General features: G+C 47.1%; 2 protein-coding genes across 2 annotated transcripts in view; both read left to right on the plus strand.

The window, feature by feature from the left end:
- LOC310764688 (bactericidal permeability-increasing protein-like) lies at positions 1–24,748 on the plus strand. Its single transcript, XM_083619089.1, has 15 exons — positions 1–229; positions 2,309–2,423; positions 4,338–4,466; positions 6,108–6,263; positions 7,736–7,799; positions 9,320–9,383; positions 12,385–12,476; positions 12,774–12,950; positions 17,290–17,349; positions 17,447–17,614; positions 18,059–18,126; positions 19,109–19,151; positions 21,475–21,538; positions 22,998–23,074; positions 24,110–24,748. Exons 1-15 carry the CDS (start codon positions 109–111, stop codon positions 24,146–24,148), a joined length of 1,437 nt encoding a protein of 478 aa, XP_083475215.1. The 5' UTR covers positions 1–108; the 3' UTR covers positions 24,149–24,748.
- TGM2 (transglutaminase 2) overlaps positions 8,002–24,813 on the plus strand; it is a 163,461-nt gene continuing 146,649 nt past the window's right edge. The window contains exon 1 of the mRNA XM_083618833.1: positions 8,002–8,005. The gene's annotated coding sequence lies outside the window, so the exon portion shown is untranslated. The remainder of the gene's footprint in view (positions 8,006–24,813) is intronic.

Raw genomic sequence — 24,813 nt, forward strand, 5'->3', positions numbered from 1 at the left:
CGCCTGCTCACTCTCACGTCCGTTTTTCTCTCAGCTAAATGCAAAGGGGTTCGTAGCTGCAGAGTCCCTGGGCAGAAGGATCTGAGGGGGTTCGGGGCTGCAGCAAGGATGTCCAAGGCGAGAAACCTCCTCCTGGCTTCTCTGCTGCTCTGTCTTCACTACAGTCCTCTCTCCGGGGCCACAGGACCGGGCTTTGTGGGCAGAATCACGGACAAAGGCCTGGACTATGGTGGGTGCCTTTTATTCCCCATTCTGACCCCCCCTCCCCAGCCTGCAGGGTCATGTCATGGTTGAAGAGCCAGGAGGTCTGGAGTCTCTCAGCCTAACCGGCCTCTCAGGGTTGTTGCTGAGGATAAAACGGGGAGAAGGAGACCCTTCTGCCCCACTCTGAGTGCCTGGAAGGAAAAGCGGGATCAAAACGTCATCAATAAAATAAATAGCGTGTGCAGTTCTGGTTGCCTCGCGTCAAAATGGATATTGTAGGTTTGGAAAAGCTTCAGGAAAGGGCCCCCAAAATGACCAGGGGAAGGGAGGAAAGGCTGCAGTCGCTTGGGATTTTTCTCTAAACCGAAGGCAAGCAAGAGTTGACTTGATAGAAGTTTATACAACGATGCCTGACGCAGAGAAAGTGGAAAAGATTCTCTCTCTCTGTGTGTCTCTCTCATAACTCTAGAACCCGTGGACGTCCCATGGAGTTGAAATGTTGGAAGATTCAGGACAGTCAAATGAAAGCACTTCCATAGTTAACCTACGGAACTCCCTCCCACATGACGGTTTTAAAAGAGGATTAGGAAAATTCACGCAGCGGGGAGTAATCTGCTCTGCTTCCATGGTCAGAGTGACTAATGCTCCTGCAGGAGGGAGTTCCATAGTTTAGCTCCGTGCTGTGAGCTGCGCTCTAAAACATCAAGAGGGCACCTGGTTGGCGAAAGGTGGCAAGTTAGGTGGGTTTGAAACAATAAATCTGTTGCTTTCTCTATTTTGGGGAGCAGACCTACTGAAATATACTCAGAGTCGCAAAGTGATTTCGTGCTCTTTATTCAGCTCATAGTGGTGAGGAGGAATGAATGAATGTCCCCTCAAAGTATCTGCTTTATATACATTATTTACACAATGGGCTGCACATGATTGGCTAATTCCGGAATTCTACTGTAAGCCAATCAGGTTTTGGATTCACTTCTATCTGGAGCATGATTGGGTGGCTCCTGCCAACCAATCATACTGCTGCATTGTTCTAGGACCAATCAGACTGCTGCATTCTGGATCCTACTGTTCTAGGACCAATCAGACTGCTGCCTTTTGGATCCTATTGTTCTAGGACCAATCAGACTGCTGCATTTTGGATCCTATTCAACTCAGTACATAACACCTACAGAAGTGGGAAGGGGTCGCTTTGCACCATCCTGATCCCTGCCAGTTCTGCTCTCCCAGACAGCAAGAGGGCGTGGGCTGTCCGCCTGGGTCACTGCTTGTCCTGCAAGATATTTGCCTGCAGGAAAGAGAGTTTTCTGCTGACATTGTGGGGCTCCATTTGACTGCTGGCTGAGTGGATACAGCTGGCTGGGGTGGTCCAGGGTCCACCTTAGGCCTGCCACACTTTCTTTCTTGGGTCGCTGCCCACATGACTGCTTCGATCTGTGGAATTCATGCAGTTAAATGTGCCACATCACCCCCATCCCACATTTAATTTGTATTTAACCTTGTTTTTAAGTTGTATTTCAATCAACTTGTTTTTATTATTGGTTGTTAGCCACCCTGAGCCTGGCCTTGGCTGGGGAGGGCGGGGTAAAAATAAATTATTATTATTATTATTATTATTATTATTATTATTATTATTATTATTATTTGTAATCAGGCAATCTTTCTGTGTGGCAGCACCTAACCTTTGGAACTCCCTGCTTCTTGACGCGCCAGGAAGGTGCTTTCACTGTACTCTTTTTGGTACTCTTTTACTGTACTCTTTTGGTACTGTACTTTTTTATTACTCTTTTTGGTGTGTGATAAAAATGTTTTGGTTTAGATAAGCCTGTCCAGGGATGTAGAATTTCTGGTGTATGTTTTAATCTGATTTTAGTTTAGTGCTGATTTCCCTTTTCAAATGTTTGAAAGAGCTGTTTTCAATGGTAACGGTATTGTTTTATTGTCACTCACTCCGAGATGTTTGGCTTTTTTACACTAAATAAAGCCATTGCTTTTGGCTTTGAATTTTTTTTTCTAAGTAGGAAGAGAGGGCCCAAAAAAGGCAAATCGGTTCCTTCAAGAGGGATGCAAACGGTCTGACGCCAACCTTTTCTCTCCTTTGCTTCAGCTCGCCAGGAGGGGGTGGCAGCCTTGCAGCAGAAACTGGCACAGCTGACTCTGCCCGACTTCTCTGGATCCTTCAGAGTTAAAGTTATTGGAAGAGTGGACTACAAACTCTACAGGTGAGGCCACCACAGATTGGAAGAGACTACAATAATAGGTTCTGGAGAACATGGTTTCTGCCCTGGGCAAGGTGCAGTTGGGGTGTCTTTGAGACAACTCGAAGTTGGGAGGGATAAAATTTCTTTTGGGGGGGCAGGCAGAGACTTAAATAAGTAGATGAATCATTTGAGAATGAGCAGGGGGGCTCATTTCTAAGATGGTTTAGTCCTTTCCACTCCAAAAAGCTCAAGGTCCACCACAGCTCCTCCTGCACAGCCTCTTTCAACAGCACATCACCCAGCTACGTAAATGCCAACTCGCTGGGGCCCTGAGTGCCCATGAAGGGACCGGGCACCCACAAATCTTGGTGCCAGGGTCATGCATATTGCTTGGCACCCATGGCCCCGGGCACCCACGCTTGCAGGGCCAAGCTGGCACTCCTGCCCAGCCAGGGCCAAACTCATCTTGTGTGATTCACAGGTGTGAACGTTCTGGAGGCCTCTTTGCTTTGGATAAAGGGTTGTTTCGGTGCTCACATTAAGATCTAGAGTTCCAAAGAAAAGGCCACTGAATCACAGTACTGTAGAGTTGGAGGGAACCCCAAAGGTCATCTAGGCCAACCCCCTGCAAGACAGGAATCTCAACTAAAGCATCCATGGCAGGTGGTGATCCAACCTCCAAGGAAGGAGAGTCTACTGTCAGGAGCTCGGCCTACACTCGAGTAGGACCCTGGCAGAGACACATGCCCAACTGGCATGTTCTCTCCCTCCTGGTCAATCATTCAGGAGCTTTGAAAGCTTTCTTCAGCCCAAACATCACAGCGAATGATGCCAAGAGACATTGGCACACTTAGGGATCCGCAAAGTCTTCGCAGTTTGTGTAACAGACCTCAGCAACTCAGCATTTTGGCTAATCTACTTTATTTACATATAAACACACACGGAGCACTGCAACATGGCTCCCTCTCTCTCTAGCATCAGACAGCAAAGAGAAAAAGAACAAAGGACAATAGTCTCACTTCACGGAACACAGTATCACAAACATCCTGTCTCCGTCACTTCCCACTCTGTGGAGCCAAAACATATACCGTCATGTGATAGACAACAATCCCATGACTGCAATCACGGAGCAGGAATTCTAACATCTACAACCTCCTGAGGGAGATCATTCCACTGTCCAACTGCTCTTACTGCCAGAAAGCTTTTCCAAATGTTTAGTTGGAATCTCCCTTCTGGTAACTTGAAGCCCTTGGCTCAGGTCCTACCTTCCAGAGCAGGAGAAAACCAGCTTGCTCCATCTTCCATGGGACAGCCCTTCAGATATTTAAAGATATCTCCACTCAGTATCCTCTTTTCCAGGCTAAATATATCCAACTCCCTCAACCATTCCTCATAAGGCTTGGTTTCCAGACCCTTGGTTTTATGATTATTATTTATTAAATTTGTATACCAACCTTCATCCATAGCTCTCAGGGTGGTTCACTACATAAAAATACAAGAAACCCCCCCAAAAATATATAATAAAAACAAGAACAAAGGCAAACTAATAGCCCCACTCTCCCCCATCTGCCTCCCCCATCTTGGTTGCCCTCCTCTGCACACCTTTCAGCTTGTCAACATTTTGGGGCCCACAACTGGACACAGTATTCCAGGTGTGGTCTGAGCAGGGCAGAATGGAAAGGGACTATGACTTCTCTTGAGCCGGACACTAGGCTTCAGTTGATGCAACCTAGAATTGCGTTCACGTTTTTTGCTACTGCATCCAGCACACTGTTGACTCATGTGAAACTTGTAGTCTACTAAGACCCCCAGATCCTTTTCACACGTACTGCTGTCAAGAGCAAGCCCCTTATTTGAATCAGGCAAATCCACCCTCTCCATCGCATTGCTGATTTCCCCAAACCAATGACCTTCTCCTTCCTTTTTCTCCTGCAGCTTGAACGTTCGCAGTTTCCAGCTGCCAAGCTCCGCTATAGCACCGGTCCCAGGCATGGGCCTCAAGGTCTCCATCACCAATGCCTTTGCCGAAGTGACGGGCGACTGGTCGGTGAAGAAGCGCTGGTTGTGAGTCCATCGTTGCCTCTTACCTTTGTGAATCGCGTGGGTCGCTTAGAGGCAGTGGGGAGGAATTCGATTCAGTCCACATGGGAAGGCAAATTCACCAAATCTCGCTTCCTGAAACAATATGCAGAGCGAAACAGAGCCGCCCCTAGAAATTCTCCCTCTCCTGAATTGGTTCTCCTGCTCCTCATTTAATCCCCACAAGAACCCCGTAAGTGTTGCGTTCTCAAAGTAAAGGAAGGATTGAACTCTATTTAATAAGAATACACACAGAGACTTGAACCAGCAAGACTCTGGGAAGGGTGCGTATAATCGTCTCTCTGTGCTTGTCCGATGTGCAGCCCTTGGCCCAGGTAGTTTTATTCACAAAAGAGCTTTTTACAGAGTGTTCGTAAGAACCAATCAGATTTCTTCTGAGCATTCCACAAACCCACGTGGGGAGAAAGTTAAACTATAAACACTAGTTAGGCATACATACTTTTGGGTAAATGAATGAAAAACTACAAAGGAGCGAATACAGCAACTCTGGAGGTCATAAACAATCAATACACATATGATAAGAAGGATGGCCAGGAAGACAGTGACCATTCTCACCTTAATGTGAAACCTGTTTCCTGGCCCTAAGATTAACATCCTAACATTAATATATATGACTGGCAGAATCTGAGACCAGGGAGAAGAGTCGGTAGAAGAAGATTGGAAGAAATTTAAAGACTATCTACAGAAACACTGTAAAATTAAGGAATGTTAGAAGGATGCTGGAATGAAGTTATGTGGTTTTAGCAATAAGGTTATAAAGTGGTATGTAAAAATGGATTGTTAACAGGTAAAAATGTAAAGTTACTATATATCAAGATAAAATATCAAGATAAAAGCAAATATGGTAAGGACTTGCTGAAACAACTATTGAACTAGAATACAAAAAAGGGAGGTGTGAGGAGGTCAGGGAAACAAGCAAATGAAAGATAAGACATGGAAAGACTGATTTGTTTTTGAATTGTTTTTATTTTTCTGTATTTTGTATTTTTTGTTTTCTTTTTTTTTCTTCTTTTCATTTTTGTAACTTCTTTGAAACTTTAATAAATATTATTATTTTAAAAAAAACATTAATATATATGGAAGCTACTTCAAAGAAACTTGGCTGTGTACGTGACTTGTCAGGCAAGGAGAAACGGGCAGCAGAGGCAAAAGGGCATGAAAAGGGCATGAAAGTAGAATCTTATGGGATTTAATCAGAAACTATCGTCAATATATCAAACCCAGTCAACACAATGCTTTCATCGTGGACACGATGGCTTGATGTATATTTTATAATTCCTCATGGTAATCCCATCTGATCCCTACACGTAAGGTAGGCTAGACTGAGAGAAAAAGTGAAAGGCAACTCAAGGTTACCAGGTGAGGATTTGAACCCTGGTCTCCTGGGTTCAAATACTCTAACCACTGCACCAACCTGGTTCCCCACGATACTGGCTATACCTTCCCCCACCCATGGACAGCCAAGAACCTTTTTTGAGCCCGGCTTCGGCTGGGGAGGGCGGGATATAAATAAAATTTATTATTATTATTATTAAAATAGAAATGGCAGGGTTTGTTGTTGCTCCAGCTGCTGAAAATCCTTTGTTCTGTTGTCTTCCCAAATAGCAGGGACCACGGCTCATTTGACCTGAAGGTTGAGGGCCTCTCCATCTCTGTAGGCTTGAAGCTGGGGGCAGATGCTGCTGGGAGGCCGACAGTGGGCACAGCAGATTGTGCCGCTCACATCTCCGACGTCAAAGTGCACTTTTCAGGCAGGTTGAGGTAGGTGGTTGTCCGTTGCCCTGCAGCTTGACCTGGAAGGCTGCCCTGCTTGCTCTCGACACAAACCTCCCCTTTGCTACCTCCAATAATAATAATAATAATAATAATTTATTATTTATACCCAGGCCACCTGGTTGGGCTTCCCCAGCCACTCTGGGCAGCTTCCAACAAAATATTAAAATACAGTAATGCATCAAACATTAAAAGCTTCCCTAAACAGGGCTGCCTTCAGTTGTCTTCTAAAAGTCTGCTAGTTTTTCTTCTCTTTGACATACGGTGGGAGGGTGTTCCACAGGGCGGGCGCCACTACCGAGAAGGCCCTGTGCCTGGTTCCCTGTAACTTAGTTTCTCACAGCAAGGGAACCGCCAGAAGGCCCTCAGCACTGGACCTCAGAGTCCGGGCAGAATGATGGGGGTGGAGACACTCCTTCATGTATACTGGACCGAGGCCATTTAGGGCTTTCAAGGTCAGCACCAACACTTTGAATTGTGCTCAGAAATGTACTCAGAAACGATGCCCAAACCAAGTGTCCCTGTGCTGAGGGCAGGCTCCCCTTTTCCATCTGTCGTTTTGAAAACTCATTTCATTCATCCATCTCGAAAAGGAACCAGCCCCTAACTTAACATCAGCACAGTGTCCAATGTCTGAGTCAGTCAGTTTTAAAGCTGTTTTCTGTCAAATTGCAGCTTTGTATTTCATTGCTTTAGCTATCATGCAGTCCGGGGAAGGCAGACTTCCTTACTTTTTGCCTTCTCCGTTTTCAGCCAATTTTCGGGGATTCTTTTAAAGTTGTTGTTCAGTCTTACTCACGGATAATCCAATTAGGTTCCAAATGTCAGGAAGGAATCGGCGCTCTCCGTCAATGGCGACGCGGCTTCACTCCACGGGCTGGGTAGCGACTCTCAGCACCGTGCTCACCCGATGCCGCTCCGGAGCCTTTAAAAAGGCTCCTTTGCAGTAAGGGGGGGCGCTTAAGGTGCCCGCCAAGTCTCCGTGCTCACAGGCTTCCGCGCCTGTGATTTTAGGGGTCCCCACTTCGCCGTAGCGGTCAGACCCGAACTCGTGGAGCAGTCTCCCTGAGCGGAGCTCAGCGGGAGACCGCCATTGAGCGCTGGCGCCGACCGGAAGTCAAACCAGCACAGTATCTCTCATTGTATCGTGTGGTCTTTCATATAGGTGGTACAGCACCCCTGCGAACTCCATTGACAAGATCGTTGCACATTCAGCAGCCACAGCCTTTGCAACCTCCAGTCAAGCATAGAATTCTAGAGCTGGAAGGGACCCCCTAAAGTCATCTAGTCCAGCCCCTGCAGTGCAGGAAGCACTTCCTCCCCTCTTGCTTCTTCAGAACACCTAAAGCTGCTCTTAGTTTCTGGGATCTTCAAGGGGGAAAGTAGCGCAAGCACTTTAGGAAATAAAAGCACTTTACCTTATTGACATTGATCCTCCCATTCTTCTCTCCCCATCGCAGCTGGCTGTACAACCTCTTCCACAAAAATATCGAGTCGTCGTTCAGAAATACCATGGAAGGCAAGGTAAAGCCTTCACAGGATCTCCAAGGGCTGCTTCCCAGTTCCTGTCTCACTTTCCACAGTTTCTCGAATAAGTGGGACCCCTGCATGGGTGCACCTTTAAACCCTGCCTTCTGGCCCAGAAGTTGCTCCCTCTAAAAAGCCCGGTTTTGCAGGAGCTAGCTGCTCTACAAGAGGGAATGGCACTCTGCACATGCTCAGAAGCAGGAGTTCGCCCGGCAGTGCTCAGATTGGCATCCTAGGAGACCAACAGCAATAGCAAAAGCAAGCTTTTGGAAGTACATTGCTGTTGTTAGGAAACACACGGTGCCTCTCCTGCTCTTGGGCCCTCACCCCATGTTCTGGCTTGTTCCTAGCCTGGTTCTCTAGCCTCCTCCTGTTTCTGACTCAACGGCTTGCATGTGCACTGGGGATGGTGGAGTGGGGAGCCAAATACTTGGAAAGAAAGGCTGAGCGTGCAGAATCCGCTGCGGTGGCTCCCAAGCACGCTCCGTGTTCGCTGCAAAATTCACACATGTCATTGCAAACCTCCTGTGGCATCACTTGGACTTGAAGGAACTGCTTCCCTCTTGAGGAAGGTTTTGTTTGCTTCTGAATTCAGTAGCCCCACAAACAGACCCAGGACTTCAGCATTCAAATGCGCTTTGAGCCAAAAAGACGTGGGGTTTTTTTGGTGCCTTGGGTATTAGGAATTAGCTTCCTTCGATTTCACAGGCCTTTGTGAGCTTAATTTAGCCGAGCGTGCCCTCGGGAACAATGGGCTCTCCTGTTCTCCACAAAAGGCAGCAGGAGGGGAGCCCTGCGCCAAGTCTTGTAGACAAGCCGCTTTCAGTAATTGCTACATGGCTGCCTGGCACCAACTGCTGTGTCCGAGGGTGGAGAAAGGAAGGGCCAAGTCTCCCAGAGAGGACCCTGGAAAGTCCAGCCCCATCGCAGACACCTGATTTTAGTTTAGAGTCCTGCATTACAGAGGTTTGGACTAGATGAGTCTTGGGGTCCGTTCCAGCTCTGCAATTCTATGATTCTGTGTCTAAGGCCTATGGAGCAGAGCCTTTGTGGAATCATAGAATGGTAGAGCTGGTAGCGAAGTGTTTTCTTCTTCTTCTCGTGGGAACATAAGCAGAGCCTTCTGTACCCACCCCAAAAGGCCCAGCAATTCCTAGAACCATGGAATTGTTGAGTGGGAAGGTATCTCCCAAAGGTCCTCAAGCCCAACTCTCTGCAGTGCAGAAGACCATCATACCCATAATATGCCTCTGGCGTGCATGGTCCAAAACTGCATTGATAAACCGCTGAGCCAGCTGTGGGTAAACAATGGTAGGACCAGGGGCCGCAAGTGAGGCTCAGTGAAGATCACCATTCACAGTTGTTTGTGCCCCACATCTAGCACCAGTACTTCAACACAGACCACACCTGGGAATGGAGGTTCTGCTAGTTTCAGAGCCAAGCAAGGAGCCCATGGACACATGGGGCTCCTGCCAAGGAGTAAGTCGTCCTTATGGCCTTTCTTCTCTTCCCCCCAGGTCTGTGAAGAGGTGAGCAGTTCCATTGGCTCCAAACTGCAGCCTTTCCTGCAGACCCTGCCAGGTAAGAGCAATGATGGTGGAAGCTGGTGACAAGCTGGACCCCATCAGGGGGAAAGAGCTCCTTCTAAGCAATGCCTAGGGACACAGGTGGCACTGTGGGTTAAAACACTGAGCCTAGGGCTTGCCGATTGGAAGGTCGGCGGTTCGAATCCCCGCGACGGAGTGAGCTCCCGTTGCTCTGCCCCAGCTCCTGCCAACCTAGCAGTTTGAAAGCACCACTTTTGCATCACTCAAGATTTCAGGGCTGCTTCTGCAGCTAGCAGGGAAACACCCCACCCTTTAAATATTTGGAACAGTGGGAAAGGCTCTGGTGTATAGATAGTAGGTTCGCCGCTTGCTACACCATAAAAGAGAATTTCAAGAAAATGTTTCTCAGGTGGTATATAATAATAATAATAATAATTTATTATTTGTACCCCGCCCATCTGGCTGGGTTTCCCCAGCCACTCTGGGCGGCTTCCATAGAAACCAAAAATACACTAAAATATCACAGATTAAAAACTTCCCTGAACAGGGCTGCCTTGAGATGTCTTCTGAATGTCAGGTAGTTATTTATTGCTTTGACATCTGATGGGAGGGCGTTCCACAGGGCAGGCGCCACTACCGAGAAGGCCCTCTGCCTGGTTCCCTGTAGCTTTGCTTCTCGCAATGAGGGAACCGCCAGAAGGCCCTCGGCGCTGGACCTCAGCATCCGGGCAGAACGATGGGGGTGGAGACGCTCCTTCACCTAACACTATCAAAACAGGGACGCGGGTGGCGCTCTGGGTTAAACCACAGAGCCTAGGACTTGCCGATCAGAAGGTCAGCGGTTTGAATCCCTGCGATGGGGTGAGCTCCCGTTGTTCAGTCCCTGCTCCTGCCAACCTAGCAGTTTGAAAACACCTCAAAGTGCAAGTAGAATAGGTAGAATAAATAGGTACCACTGTGGCAGGAAGGTAAACGGCGTTTCCGTGCGCTGCTCTGGTTCGCCAGAAGCGGCTTAGTCCTGCTGGCCACATGACCTGGAAGCTGTACGCCGGCTCCCTCAGCCAATAAAGCGAGATGAGTGCTGCAACCCCAGAGTCATCCACAACTGGACCTAACGGTCAGAGGTCCCTTTACCTTTAAGCAATGCCTGCTTTATTCCTGCTTTGCAGGAGGTCGGACTAAATTCCCCTTGTGGCCCCTTCCAACTCTACTATTTTATGATTGTATGAAGTGAGACTCCGACTTTGGCCCAGCCAGCGTCTCTGGCCTTAAACAGAACCCACAATCTGGAGGATTCGGGAGACCAAAATGCTTTCAGCTAATATTTGGCTAATATTCATTCTGTAACACAAGTTGTCAGTAGGGCAATGGGAGATTTCTTTCTAAGCCAAACGTAGAGGATAGAGGAGGAGGAAGACTTACATAAACCTCACATCTTTTATATGTACAGATGCAGATTAAATTTTCTAGAGATAATTACTCTAAACATAGCTGTCAACTTTTCCCTTTTCTTGTGAGGAATCCTATTCGGAATAAGGGAATTTCCCTTTAAAAAAGGGAAATGTTGACAGCTATGATCTAAATGTAAATAGATATACAATCCAGCTCAGTCTAGTAGGGAAGTCTGTGACCAGCTGATCCGTAGATTTGCTCAGTCTGCAGTCTAAAATGCTTCTGGGCCCCTGCATACCTTGGCATAATGTGGGCTTATTCATTAATACACTGTTTGATTGTCAAAAAGCAAACAAGCCTCAAAGCGGTTTGCAAAAAGAAAGATTTTTGAAAAATAGCAGCAATGATTTAAAATGGTTAAAAGTTAAAAATAGCAATAGGCTCAAACCAGTTTAAAACTCACATCCACTTTCTAAACATCCAGGTGGGCTTGTCTAAATAAATGTGTTTTTAGCAGGTGCTAAAGAGTAGAGTAGAGGTGCTAAAGAGTAGAGGCGCCTGCCGGATGTCAAGTGGCAGGGAGTTCTGCATGCTTTAGACAAATGCATGCAGGAGGAGATGGCAGCCATGCTTCTGAAAAGCAGTTGTTGTTATGCTCACTTTCTGCTTGCTGGTTTCCTGTGGAGGAATCTAGTGGATCCCTCGGAGAACAGGATGCTGGACTAGACGGGCCATTGGCCTGATTGTCCCGATCCACCAGCCCAAAGGTGGGCTCATGGGAGTGGTTTGATGAAGGTATACCCGTGAAGGATTTCAAAGACACCTGAGGGATCAGTTCTAGTGATTTATTACATATGAAAAAAGAATAAGTTTATGGTAAGTCAGCCTGCTGGGCCTCGCTGCCATTACGGACATGGGACAGACCCCGCAGCAGCGAGAGGTTGCCATGGCTTGTCTGCACCCAAGCAAACATTTAGGCATCCTTTATGCACAAAGCAGCAGAGCCCAGTTTGCTTCTGCCCTCTCTGGGCCCAGAGCCCAGCATCCCAAGGCCCTCAGATAAGCACAACCCATTAGCATAGATCAAAGCAAGGAAACATATCTGAGCTCATCCGTGCAACAACTACCAATTCTTTTTTGGGTTACCTTGACTACCAAGATGGAGCTTGCTTTTTGCTTCAACACACCAATCCAGCAGGGTTCTGATTATGAGTACAGTGGTACCTCGGGTTACAGACGGTTCAGGTTACAGACTCTGCTAACCCAGAAATAGTACCTCGGGTTAAGAACTTTGCTTCAGGATGAGAACAGAAATTGCACGGCAGCAGCGGGAAGCCCCATTAGCTAAAGTGGTACCTCAGGTTAAGAACAGTTTCAGGTTAAGAACGGACCTCCGGAACGAATTAAGTACTTAACCCGAGGTACCACTGTACTGTATTATAGAAATTGGCACTAAAATGCTGATGGGTTTTTCTTTCTTTCTGGGGGTACAACAAACAAAACCAAAAGCATAATCTGATGTGCAAATGCAGAGAACTGGATTCAAGACTGGGAAAATGAGAGACTGAAATGGACACCTTTGTCCGACGCTGCTTTGTCGCCATCTCGCCCCAGCTCCTCGATTTGTCCTGTTTTTTCCCTAGTCACGGCTAGAATTGACAAGGTGTCTGGGATCGATTACTCTCTGGTTGCTCCTCCTGTGGCTTCACAGAATTCCCTAGACTTGGACCTGAAGGTAGGGAAAAGGAGGGAGGGAGGGGGAGGTTTATGGATCGTGGCCAGCTTTCCCTCCTGGAGGCCTCCTGTGCTGCAGGCAGCTTCCTGGTGGGAAGACGCTTGCCTGTTGCTTCCCTTCCTCTCTTCCTAAAACACTTACCTGTGATTCCTGCGTTGGACCAGATGAAGCGAAGGGCTCCATCCAACCCTACAGTTCTGTGATTCTAGGAAGGAGAAAAGAAACAGGCTGAGTCCCCTTCATTAGCATTCTTTCCTAGGAATGACTTTCCATTTTTTGCATTTCCTCTCCCACCAGGGTGAATTCTTCTCCCTCGCCCATCGCTCTGCTCCTCCTTTCACACCACCAGCCCTCGCTTTCCCGGTGGATCACGACCGCATGCTTTATTTCGGGATCTCCACTTACTTCTTCAACACTGCAGGCCTTGTATACTACGGAGCAGGGGAGATGAACTTCTTCATCACAGACGACATGGTAAGGAGGGCTGGGGAGCCCAAGTCTGCAGAGCTGGCTTTACCAGGGGTGAATCATGCTCCAATCCTCTACAGTGGCTCTTGAGTAGCTCCCTTTGATAGTGAGATCAGGCTGTGGAACTAGATGGGCCATTGGCTTGGTGCAGCAGGCTTTTCTCATCTCCTCAATGCTGCCGACATGTTTTTCTACCAATAAGACGATAGGAGCCTGTTGATGTAGCCTACCTTGATTTCAGCAAGGCATTTGACAAGGTGCCCCATGATATTCTTGTAAAGAAGCTGGTAAAATGCGGTCTTGACTATGCTACCACTCAGTGGATTTGTAACTGGCTGACTGACCGAACCCAAAGGGTGCTCATCAATGGTTCCTCTTCATCCTGGAGAAGAGTGACTAGTGGGGTGCCACAGGGTTCTGTCTTGGGCCCGGTCTTATTCAACATCTTTATCAACGACTTGGATGATGGACTCAAGGGCATCCTGATCAAATTTGCAGATGACACCAAACTGGGAGGGGTGGCTAACACCCCAGAGGACAGGATCACACTTCAAAACAACCTTGACAGATTAGAGAACTAGGCCAAAACAAACAAGATGAATTTTAACAGGGAGAAATGTAAAGTATTGCACTTGGGCAAAAAAAATGAGAGGCACAAATACAAGATGGGTGACACCTGGCTTGAGAGCAGTACATGTGAAAAGGATCTAGGAGTCTTAGTTGACCACAAACTTGACATGAGCCAACAGTGTGACGCGGCAGCTAAAAAAGCCAATGCAATTCTGGGCTGCATCAATAGGAGTATAGCATCTAGATCAAGGGAAGTAATAGTGCCACTGTATTCTGCTCTGGTCAGACCTCACCTGGAGTACTGTGTCCAGTTCTGGGCACCACAGTTCAAGAAGGACACTGACAAACTGGAACGTGTCCAGAGGAGGGCAACCAAAATGGTCAAAGGCCTGGAAACGATGCCTTATGAGGAACGGCTAAGGGAGCTGGGCATGTTTAGCCTGGAGAAGAGGAGGTTAAGGGGTGATATGATAGCCATGTTCAAATATCCGTGTAGCAAAGGAGGCGTATAGACAGCGGTTGGAGAATCATCTACAAAGTAACAACACCAGGCAGGTGTGGCAAGGTGTACAAGAATTAACAGGGTATAAATCCAAGGATTCCCTGGCAGACGAGGGAGGGGCATCCCTCGCAGAGGATTTGAATGCCTTTTTTGCCCGTTTTGAAGTAACATCTGCAGCAACACCTGCTGAGGCTTTACCACCACCACCACCACTCCCTGGGAAGGCTTTGCCATCATCACTACCATCACCATCATCAGTACAAAGGAATGTAGTAGTCTCTGTGGAAAAAGAAGAGATGAGGAAGGTGTTGAAGGGAATCAACCCAAGGAAGGCCACAGGGCCAGATGGGGTAGCTGGAAGGGTATTGAGAGACTGTGCAGATCAACTAGCAGGAGTTTTCACTGGGATTTTAAATCGATCCCTAGCCCAGGCTATTGTTCCATCCTGCCTAAAGTCCTGTATTATCGTTCCAATAGCAAAAAAACCTAACCCGGAAGATCTGAATGACTTTCGTCCAGTAGCACTCACACCTATAATCATGAAGTGCTTTGAAAAGCTGGTACGAAATCATGTCATTGCCTGCCTACCAGAGGGACTGGACACATTCCAATTTGCTTATAAAACGAAAAGATCGACAGAGGACGCTGTGGCGATTGCCCTCCATGCCGTCCTTGCACATTTGGAGCAGCGGGGGGGTTATGCCAGACTGCTTTTTTTAGATTTCAGCTCGGCATTTAATACCATTCTACCACAACGTCTGATGTCTAAACTGGAAGATCTGGGGCTTCCGTTATCACTTCGTGGGTGGATACTGGACTTTTTGTCAGACCGCCCCCAGAGAGTTCGGTTGGGCCCTTATACCTCTAATATGCTTAAGACTAACATAGGAACACCACAGGGATGCGTACTCCTTTATATTCTCTATACGTACGATTGTGTCGCTGCTCACCCTAGTAATAGGGTTGTCAAATTTGCAGATGACACAACCGTGATTGGGCTCATCCCTGAAAGGGAGGGTGAAACGGATTATAGAGATGAGGTGGAGCGGCTGACAGAGTGGTGCAGAGCTAACAACTTGCTCATAAATACAAGGAAGACAAAGGAGCTTGTGGTGGACTTCAGGAGACAGAAGAGCAATATCCAGCCACTTTTGATTGATGGGGTCTGTGTGGAGAGGGTAACAACGTTCAGATTTTTGGGGATTGAATTACAAGAGGATCTGTCCTGGAGTGAGAACACAAGGGGGCTTGTGAAGAAGGCGCAGCAGAGACTGTACTTTTTGAGAATTCTAAGGAAAAACCATCTTCCGCAGAAACTGCTGCTTGCCTTCTATCACTGTGCCATTGAGAGCGTGCTCACTTATGGCTTATGTGTGTGGTACGGAAGCTGTACTACCCAGGACAGGATGGGGTTGTGCAGAGTTGTTAAGGCAGCAGAGAGCATTGTTGGCTGCCCACTCTCCACCTTAGAGCAGATTTATGCCACAAGGTGCCATAGGAAGGCACTGGACATAGTAAAAGGTCCATCGCATCCTGGTCACTGTCTCTTCGAGCTCCTGCCGTCGGGACGGAGATGCAGGACGATGAAGACAAGAACGAGTCGTCTTAAGAACAGCTTCTTCTCCAGAGCGATCTCAGCCCTGAATGGGAAGCCTGGACTTTGAAAGTCATCTAATCTTCCTTGCTGTACTATACTGTATTGTTTTAATTAGTGTTTTTATGGAGCAGTCAAGTAATTTCGTTGTCCCTGAGAGGGGGCAATGACAATAAAGATATTATTATTATTATTATTATTATTATTATTATTATTATTATTAATAAAAGGATGTCACATAGAGGAGGGGAAAAGGTTGTTTTCTGCTGCTCCAGAGAAGCGGACATGGAGCAATGGATCCAAACTACAAGAAAGAAGATTCCACCTAAACATTAGGAAGAACTTCCTGACAGTAAGAGCTGTTCGACAGTGGAATTTGCTGCCAAGGAGTGTGGTGGAGTGTCCTTCTTTGGAGGTCTTTAAGCAGAGGCTTGACAACCATATGTCAGGAGTGCTCTGATGGTGTTTCCTGCTTGACAGGGGGTTGGACTCGATGGCCCTTGTGGTCTCTTCCAACTCTATGATTCTATTCTATGATTCTATGATGGCCCACAATGGAAGCCTGGCTTTGATGGGAGATTCTGGGCTGAGTTTCCAGCTAAAAGCCAGCAGGAGAACAAGACGAAGGTTTAAAGGGGCTGTTCTTTCTAACCTCTGCTTTTCCAAGTTGTTAAGTTGTGGGTGAACATATCAGACGACAGAGCGATTCTTCAAACAGCTCTTGTTTATTCAGAGGCCAGAACTGAACTGAACTGAAGGGCTCAGTCAGCCTGCTTATATAGAGCTCCAGTACAACGTTACTGTAGCAACTTTCTAAAACTATCCAATAGTTTCAGAACGTCACTTTTGATCCTTCATTTGCATAACTATCTACAGTATCCCCCTGCTGGCCCAGGGTGAGAACATCAGTACATAACACCCCTCCCCACTGAGATAAGGCGTTAGTTACAATCGTAATGGTTTCCTTATATACAGCACTACACGTAATGGTTCAATTAGGCACAAAAGCATATCGGTTACATTTCACATACTTCCACATACTTAGACCAACAGTGTTACATGTCCAACAACATAGTCCTTTAAATAAGTTGGGAGCTTGGAAACTCTGCCAGACTGCCGGGGAGCGGTACCCAGGTCCGGTGGGCTGCCCGACTCTTGCTGAGGCTGTGGCGCGACCCTAGGTGGCATTGAAACCAAGTCCCCTGGATCCGCTCCTGTGGGTGGAACCTCCGCGAGTGGAGTTGGCGGAATGTCAGGCCCGGCAGTGGTCTGAGTCCGTGGGAAGTCCGGCAGACCCTCTGAAGTGGCTTGGTTCGGCTCCACGCCGGCAGTTTGCGAGAGAGGTGTAGGTGGAGCCTCACCATCTGTAAGTGTCTGTTCCGGAGCCACGAGCGCAGTTGGGGGCACCACGGTAGTGTCCAAGTCCCCAACCCTGCGCCTAAGCTGGTCTATGTGCCAGCGCCACAAGCGTCCGTCTTCGAGTGCCACCTGGCACGAGCAAGGTCCAGTGACTCCCACTACTGTGGCTGGCACCCAAGGAATGTCCCCCACAGCTAAAAGCCAGCAGGAGAACAAGAGGAAGGTTTAAAGGGGCTGTTCTTTCTAACCTCTGTTTTTCCAAGTCATAGTATATTGTCCTATCTCTCCATCCCCAACTTGCCTCTTCTCCCCTGCTGCAGGTTCCGAAGGAGTTTAAAGTCCGGCTCAACACCACATGCTTCAAGCCCTTTGTTCCACAGGTGAGCAGCTGGGGCATCTGTTTGGTTACGGGAGAAGATGGGTCCAGCAGCCAGGCTCCACTGAGATTCTCATGCTGCCTTTGCTCTCCACACCCAGTTGGAAAAGCTGTACCCCAACATGCTCATGAAGCTCCAAGTCTCACCTTCTTCTGCCCCGTCTCTGACCATCACACCTGACGCCATTTCGCTGTCCCCGGTGGTCGACATCAGAGCATTTGCCATCCTCCCCAACACTTCCTTGGCCTCGCTCTTTGTGATTGGTGCGGTAAGTTCAGGACACACCTTGAGCCTTAGTGCTGCCCATGATCAGGAGGGTATTTTGTGCCCCTTCCAGTCTGCCCATTGCCCTAAGCCTCCTCTTCCACCTTCATCAGAGCTTTTGTCAATTGTGGGTGCTCATTTCTGCCTCTTCCCTTTCTTATTCCCAGATATTTTTCTTTTTGGATGTTATACGTTCCCCTCAGTTTTGCTAACAGATGCATTTTCTCAAAGAGATCTTCCTTCTCCTTTTCCTTTTCCTTCTCCTCCTCCTCTTCCTCCTCCTCCTCCCTCCCTCCCTTCCTTCCCTTCTTTCCTTCTCTTTTTTTTGTTGCAAATTTCCCCAATGATTAAAAGAATTCCAAATCTTCATATGTATAGATTTCACATGATGTAAACTTGTTTTGATCTCTTTGCAAAGCACACTCAACCTGCTTCTCTTTGATTTCAGTCAACCACCATTTCAGCCAAAGTTTCTGTTAACTCCACCAAGATCTTTGGGTCCCTGAAGCTTGGCAAGTAAGAAACAACAAATGTGCTTTACCATTTTAATACCCCCCCCAAAAAAAGTTTTTTTGCTTGATTAGAAGCTACCACCAAAGGTCCTAGAACAGAGAATTCAGCAGTCAGTCTGTGAGCACTTAGAAAGGGATGCTGTGATGACTAAGACCCAGCATGGCATTCTCAAACACAATTCATGCCAGATGAATCTCATTTCCCTTTTTGATAGAGTTACAAGCTTGACGGATCAGGGGAATGCTGTGGACGTAGCATATCTTTGTTTCAGTAAGGGGGTTGGACTAGATGACCCTGGGATCCCTTCCAACTCTACAATTCTATAATTCAAATATCATTGTTTGGCTATTATCCAGGAAAAAAACCATATTGACTTTATTTCGTAGAATCATAGAATTACAGAGTTGCAAGGGACCCTGGGGGTCATCCCCTGCAATGCATATTTATTTATTTCATAAAATTTATACAGTATACCACTTGATGGTAGGGAAAAAACCCTCAAAGCCGTTTACAGAGAAGTTAAAACAATAAAAATATTTTTAAAAACCCCAACAACACTTTAAAATATACAGAAAGTTAAAACCACAGTATAGATTTAAACCCATTCAAACTTTCTAAGCCCCTTGGAAGGCTTGTCTACACAAGAATGTTTTTAGCAGGCATTTCAAGTGGCAGGGAGTTCCAAAGGGTCACACCGAATGCTTGCTTACCTTGCACTGCAAACTGTGGGAGACGAGATCTGGGTTGTACTACACTTTCCAATTTATTTCTATTGGACCTTTCGGCCGAAAAGGTGCTCCCCTGCAGCACGGCAGCCCCAAAGGGCATGCAGAAAGAGGAGTGCAGAAAAGAGTTATCAGCCATGACCCTGTGGCTTGTTCCACTGACTTACCGTAACTCAGCAAGTCAATAAGGTATATTGTCATCATAAGGCATAAAACCCCCATTGCTCTCTCTCTCCCCCCCCCCCCGTATCCTCATACAGGTTGCAGCTGTCTCTGAAGCACTCGGACGTCGGGCCTTTCTCAGTAAGATCTTTTTCGTTCCCTAAATTGCTTGATCCCGTGATCTTAAGTGACCCCCGAGGATTCCATGGTCACAGCTAGAGGTTCAAGCTCTCAACGTGCGTACTCAGTGGCCAGAGGCTCTCTTGCCTTTTTCTCAGAGCCCATTCTTGCCAATACCCTCCCTGAAAGATTTGGTGCCACTCTCAGTGGGCAAACCTATCAATCTCAGCTTCTCACTCCTGCAGTCTTAAGTTTAGTTCCCCCCTTTTACACATCAGTTTTTGGCGTTTATTTTATTTGTCCTCATGAAGATTTACCAACTTCTCCTTGCATGTAACTCCTAATATACATATTATTGGCATTCAATTTTCTCAAACGTCATGCATTTTTTTTCTATTTTATTTCTACTCAACTACATGCAAACCTCTAAGCATGTGGTTTCTTTGTAGACATTACTTGCCTGGAGAACACCGCTGCAAAATTTGGAATAGTCTGAATGTTGAAGGCCAGCTGAGCTTCGGTTTGTTTATTATTTCAGGAGGGGTGAATAAGGTTTGCACTAAATGTGAACCGACCCAAATTTCGCCCCCATCCTGAGGTGCCACAGACACACACCTGCTTTGTCATTCCTCTCGGTGGTTCTGCCAAGTGTGCAGCCGCTGTGAAAATATCAGATTCCATGCTAGAGATCATTAGGAAAGAGATTGAAGACTGCCAATAGCATAATGCCGTTTTGCAAATCTATGGTGCAACCTTATTTGGAGTCCTGCGTACACTTCTGGTCGCCTCACCTCACAAAGTTGCTTTGGGTTGCCCTGGGCAAGATAAAACTACAGTGGTACCTCAGGTTAAGTACTTAATTCGTTCCGGAAGTCTGTTCTTAACCTGAAACTGTTCTTAACCTGAAGCACCACTTTAGCTAATGGGGCCTCCTGCTGCTGCCACGCCGCCGGAGCACAATTTCTGTTCTCATCCTGAAGCAAAGTTCTTAACCCGAAGTACTATTTCGGGGTTAGCGGAGTCTGTAACCTGAAGCGTCCGTAACCTGAAGCGTCTGTAACCCAAGGTACCACTGTACTAGCAAACCGAATAAATGGGAAAGATTCAGAAAAGGGTCATCAGAATGATTGAGGGGAATCCCCTGTGAGGGAAGCATGCAAGCGCTGAGGTCTTTCTAGTTTAGAAAAAAGACAAGAAAGAGTTGACACAATAGACGTTTATTAAATTATGCCTTGCATGGAGAAAGTGAACAGAGAAAAGGTTCTACCTCCTTCTCATGACACTAGAACTTGTTGATATTCAATTAAGCTGGTTGTTTGAAGGTTCAAGACAGATCACAGAATCATAGAATTGTAGAGCTGGAAGAGACCCTGAGATTCATCTAACCCAACCCCCTGAAATGCAAGAATCTTTTGCCCAACGTGCAAATCTCAAACCCACAACCCTGTGATTCATGGAAACAACAACAACCACCTGCCCATCTGGCTGGCTTTCACCAGCCACTCTGGGCTGCTCCCAACAGAGTATTAAAAACACGATAAAACATTAAACATTAAAAACTTCCCCAAACAGGGGTGCCTTCAGATGTCTTCTAAAAGTCAGGTAGTTGTTTAGTTCCTTGTCATCTGAAGGTAGGGTGTTCCACAGGGCGGGCGCCACCACCGAGAAGGCCCTCTGCCTGGTTCTCTGTAACCTTACTTCTCGCAGGGAGGGAACTGCCAGAAGGCCCTCAGTGCTGGACCTCAGTGTCCGGGCTGAACGATGGGGGTGGAGACGCTCCTTCAGATATACTGGACCGAGGAGGAGAGGGCTATTAATGGCCACTAGGGATGATGGCTCTGCTCTGCTTCCATAGTTGGAGGTCTTAATGCTTCTGAATACAAATTGCTGGAAACCAAAGAAAGGGAGAGATCTTGTGCTCAGGTCTTTCTTGAGGACCTCTGGTTGGCCATGGAGAGAACTGGAAAGGATGGACCACGGGCTTAATGTTCTTTCCAATTGTCTGGGTGTTGTTTGATTAACACACCCATTTATGTAACGGCCAAGGCAGATGTAGGACATCCAGGATGAAGCCAGAAGTCAGGGTGGGGAATTAGAGGACACCTTGACCCTGCTTCCCATTGCCCCATGCAGAAACAAAACTGCTAGTGCATTTGTAAAGCTAAGCACGGTCCAGTACGGTTTCAAATTGGATGAATGACTGTGAGATGAGATTCCTGCATTGCAGGGGGTTGGACTAGATGACCCTTGGACCCTTGACTCCTTTCCAACTTTACAATTTTGTGATTCCATGAGCCCTTTCATCCTGATTTCCCTTTTATGGTCTCTGTCTCTCTTTTTCCAGGTACAATTAATGCAAGCCATCATGAACTACCTTGCTTCAAGCACCCTCCTGCCTGCAATGAACGGTAAATATCAGTCTAATTGTTGCACCACGTGCTTCCTTATAGCCTTGTTTCTCACTCACCATCCCAACAGAACCAGGCCTCTGATATGGACTCCCAGGACAGAGCAAAGACCCCTCCGCTTGCATCTCCGAGGAGGAGAGGAGACTGGCAGGTAGTTCCTGGGAGGGCATCTGGCTGTGCCGTTTTGAGAAAACGCCAGGCCTGCAACCCCATGGAAAGTTACTAGGGGAGGAATGTCTAGCATCTTGTGTACAACATTGGGGAGCTCATAGAGCACTTCAGAGTGAGGGGACAACCAGGAGCAGCGAGGGAAACTGCAGGGCAAATGCACACTTCCCCTGCTGCAGGCAAGAGGCCAGTATGAGAGGCAGTGGTTGTGTAGTGGTTAGAGCACCTGGGAGAGACCAGCGTTCAGATCCCCACTGGGCTCTGAAACTCACTGGATGGTGACCTTGGGCCAGTCAGTCCCTTTTGGCTTAACCTACCCTGCAGGGATGTTGTGGAGATGAAATTAAAAGAGCAGAATAACCTTGAGGTCCTTGGAGAAAATTATGCACAGAAATGCAATAAACGAATAAATAAGAGGCTGTGCAAATGGTGCACCTCCACTACTGAGTGAAGGCCAGGTTTCTTTTCCATAGTTTAAAGCAAGTTTCTAGTTCTGCACACCAGAATAAGTTCAGACAGCACAGCAGGACTCCCTAAGAGGTGAGTAGCTGCCGGCGGCTCCTCAGGTCTGGCAGGGGGGTGGCGAGAAATCTCTTATATATTGTTTTGCAATTTGCAGAACATTTTTAGACTCTCTTCATAATTGGGAGGGATTCATATAGCTCTGGTGTGGGAAAGCACATAATACAAATCCGAAATGGAGACTGTGTTCACCCAATGCGCCACTCTGCTGCCATGTGTTTGGTGGTTGAACAGACTCCCTTGGAAGGTGCTGGACTGTCATTCGTTGGAGGTGTTTAAGCAGAGGTTGGGTGGCCATCTGCCATGGATGCTTTAGTTGCATTGCAGGGGGTTGGTCTAGATGACCCTTGGGTGTCCCTTCCAACTCTACAATTCTGTGATTCTATGACCTCGCTTAATTTTATCTCCCTTTTTTAGAAAAATAGTTTTTATTGATTTTTACAATTTTATATTCAACACAATCATTATTATCACAAGGAAAATCTATAAATCCCAATCCCCCCCCCAACTTCCTCTTCTGGTTCTTTAAATATTTGCTTCTCCTGGCCATCTTATTCTACCTTAATTTCGCAATTTTTTAATTCAATATTGTTGTTTTCTTTTTGTACCCTTTCCCCCAAAATTACATTTCCCCCTTTATCCATTCCCCATTATTACATCTTAACTTTTATACTTGTTTCCTTAAATTGTAAATGTTTAATCAAACCCTGCCAGTGCGTCTACTTCTTTACAATATTTTTGTAAGTGCAAGATAAATTTTACCTTCCAGCGCGACTGGCTGAGGGGTTCCCCCTCCCTCTCCCGGACCACGTGGAGCTCTCCAGTGCCTTTCTGCAGCTTCGCCAGGTGGGTGATGCATTAGCCCCGTTGCAAAAGAAGCTCTGGGTTCTCAGGGAAGCTTCCTGCATTTTGAGGCTAAAAATGAATTGTGGGGAAAGCTCCTTCAGGGAGCAGGTGAAGCCCACATTGAGGCAGCCCTCACTTGGCCCAGCAGGCATCCCATAATACCCCTTCCACATTTGCAAGAACTCAGTTGTTTCACTTTGGAATGCCCCGCCTCTTGACACCAGGCGTGCTCCGTTACTTTGCTCTTTCTTGCGCCTGCTTAAAACATTCTTCTTTAGACAAGGCTACCCAGATGTTTAAGAAATCTGAGGTGAGCTCAGATCTGGTTTTAGTCTATTGTTTTTTTAACTTTTAAAAACTCTTGAATTGTGGTTGTGATAATTTTATTTGCTTTAGCTTATTTTGCAAACTGCTTGGAAGGTTGTTGTTGTTGTTTTACACTCAAGCAGTGTATAAATTTTAGGATATATTAAATAAAACAAACAGCCCTGCTTGCAGAGCACACGTCCCAGGAGGTAGGTATCCTGGACCGTTTGTGTTTGGATGCCAGGATTTTGTTGTCCTGCTGTTGGCCAGAGGAAGACTCAGCTGCAAGGGCCATAGCTCAGGGGTAGCGTGTCTGTCTTGCAAGCAGAAGGTTGCAGGTTCAATCCTCGCTGGCGTCTCCAGGCGGTTCTGGGAGAGACTCCTGCCTGAAATCATAGAGAGCCATTGCTGGAGAGACACTGCTAAGCTAGAGGCAGGCATGCCAATTCTAGGCAGCAGAGCTGTCTTCCGACCCCTCAATATTTCTTTGAAAGGGTTCCAGCCCTCCCAAAATTGAGGCGGCCCAGAGCAACGTCGCAGGAGACTTCACCAGCCAGCTTGGTGTCAGGAAAATGGGTGTGACATCACACGATGTGCACATGACATCACACATGCCGCAGCCCCCAATCTTGGGGGCAGTTTGGCGGCACTGGCTAGAGGGACCGATGGCCTGACTCTGTATGGGGCAGCTTCCTCTGTTCCTAATTCTGCCTTCTGATCTCTCCCCAGGACTTCTTGCTCTTTGGAGCAGACGTTCGCTACGGTTAATGGCGATGCAGAGAGAGAGAGGAGAGCCCAGACGCAATGCAGAATGTCGCACCCTCTTCTGCTTCTGCTGCTTGGTCTTCCAGGCAGCAAGGTGGGGGTTCTTCCCCGGAAATGGGCCCCTCCCTGTTTTGGGAATAATTTTCACACTGGTAAACCCTAATGACTGTTCAGATAAACAGCTGTTCCACAGGTACTTATGTTGATTTCCACTATGGGACTATAGATGCGATTGAGATTAAATCCGGGTTCAGCAATGGATTCAGAAACGGACATGGTGGACAATGGAGGTTGTTTTACACCAGCGTAGATCCTAGAGCCAGTAGGAGCACCAGAATGATAGCATAGGCAGAGATTAATTTTTGATAAATTGGTAGCCTGAGAAGTAACATTGCCTCACCCCAGAAATCCATGTCCAGAAACTGCCCTCCTCAGATAGGGCACCGCTGAGAGTCCCACGTGCCCCAGAGGCAGGCTTTGCTTGCACTTGAAACTGGGCTTTTAGGGTTGCAGCCCCTGCCCTCTGGAACCATTATAAGGAGCGAGTGGACAGGCTTCTCCCATCTTGATGTTTGCGCACTTATTAAATACTTTTTTGTTTAAGGAGGCTTCCCTAATCCTTTTGTATAATCTTAACTGCACAATTGTAGGTATGATCAAATTGGCTT

The sequence above is a fragment of the Podarcis filfolensis genome (assembly GCF_964270895.1).
Source record: "Podarcis filfolensis genome assembly, chromosome: 6".
Classification (NCBI taxonomy): domain Eukaryota; kingdom Metazoa; phylum Chordata; class Lepidosauria; order Squamata; family Lacertidae; genus Podarcis; species Podarcis filfolensis.

Bases quoted from the DNA above. Each gene is read 5' to 3' on its own strand.
- LOC310764688 (XM_083619089.1), top strand. From the start codon at position 109: ATGTCCAAGGCGAGAAACCTCCTCCTGGCTTCTCTGCTGCTCTGTCTT. The intron at 17,350-17,446 runs GTGAGCAGCTGG...CTCCACACCCAG, and splicing joins TCAAGCCCTTTGTTCCACAG to TTGGAAAAGCTGTACCCCAA. The intron at 17,615-18,058 runs GTAAGTTCAGGA...CTTTGATTTCAG, and splicing joins CGCTCTTTGTGATTGGTGCG to TCAACCACCATTTCAGCCAA.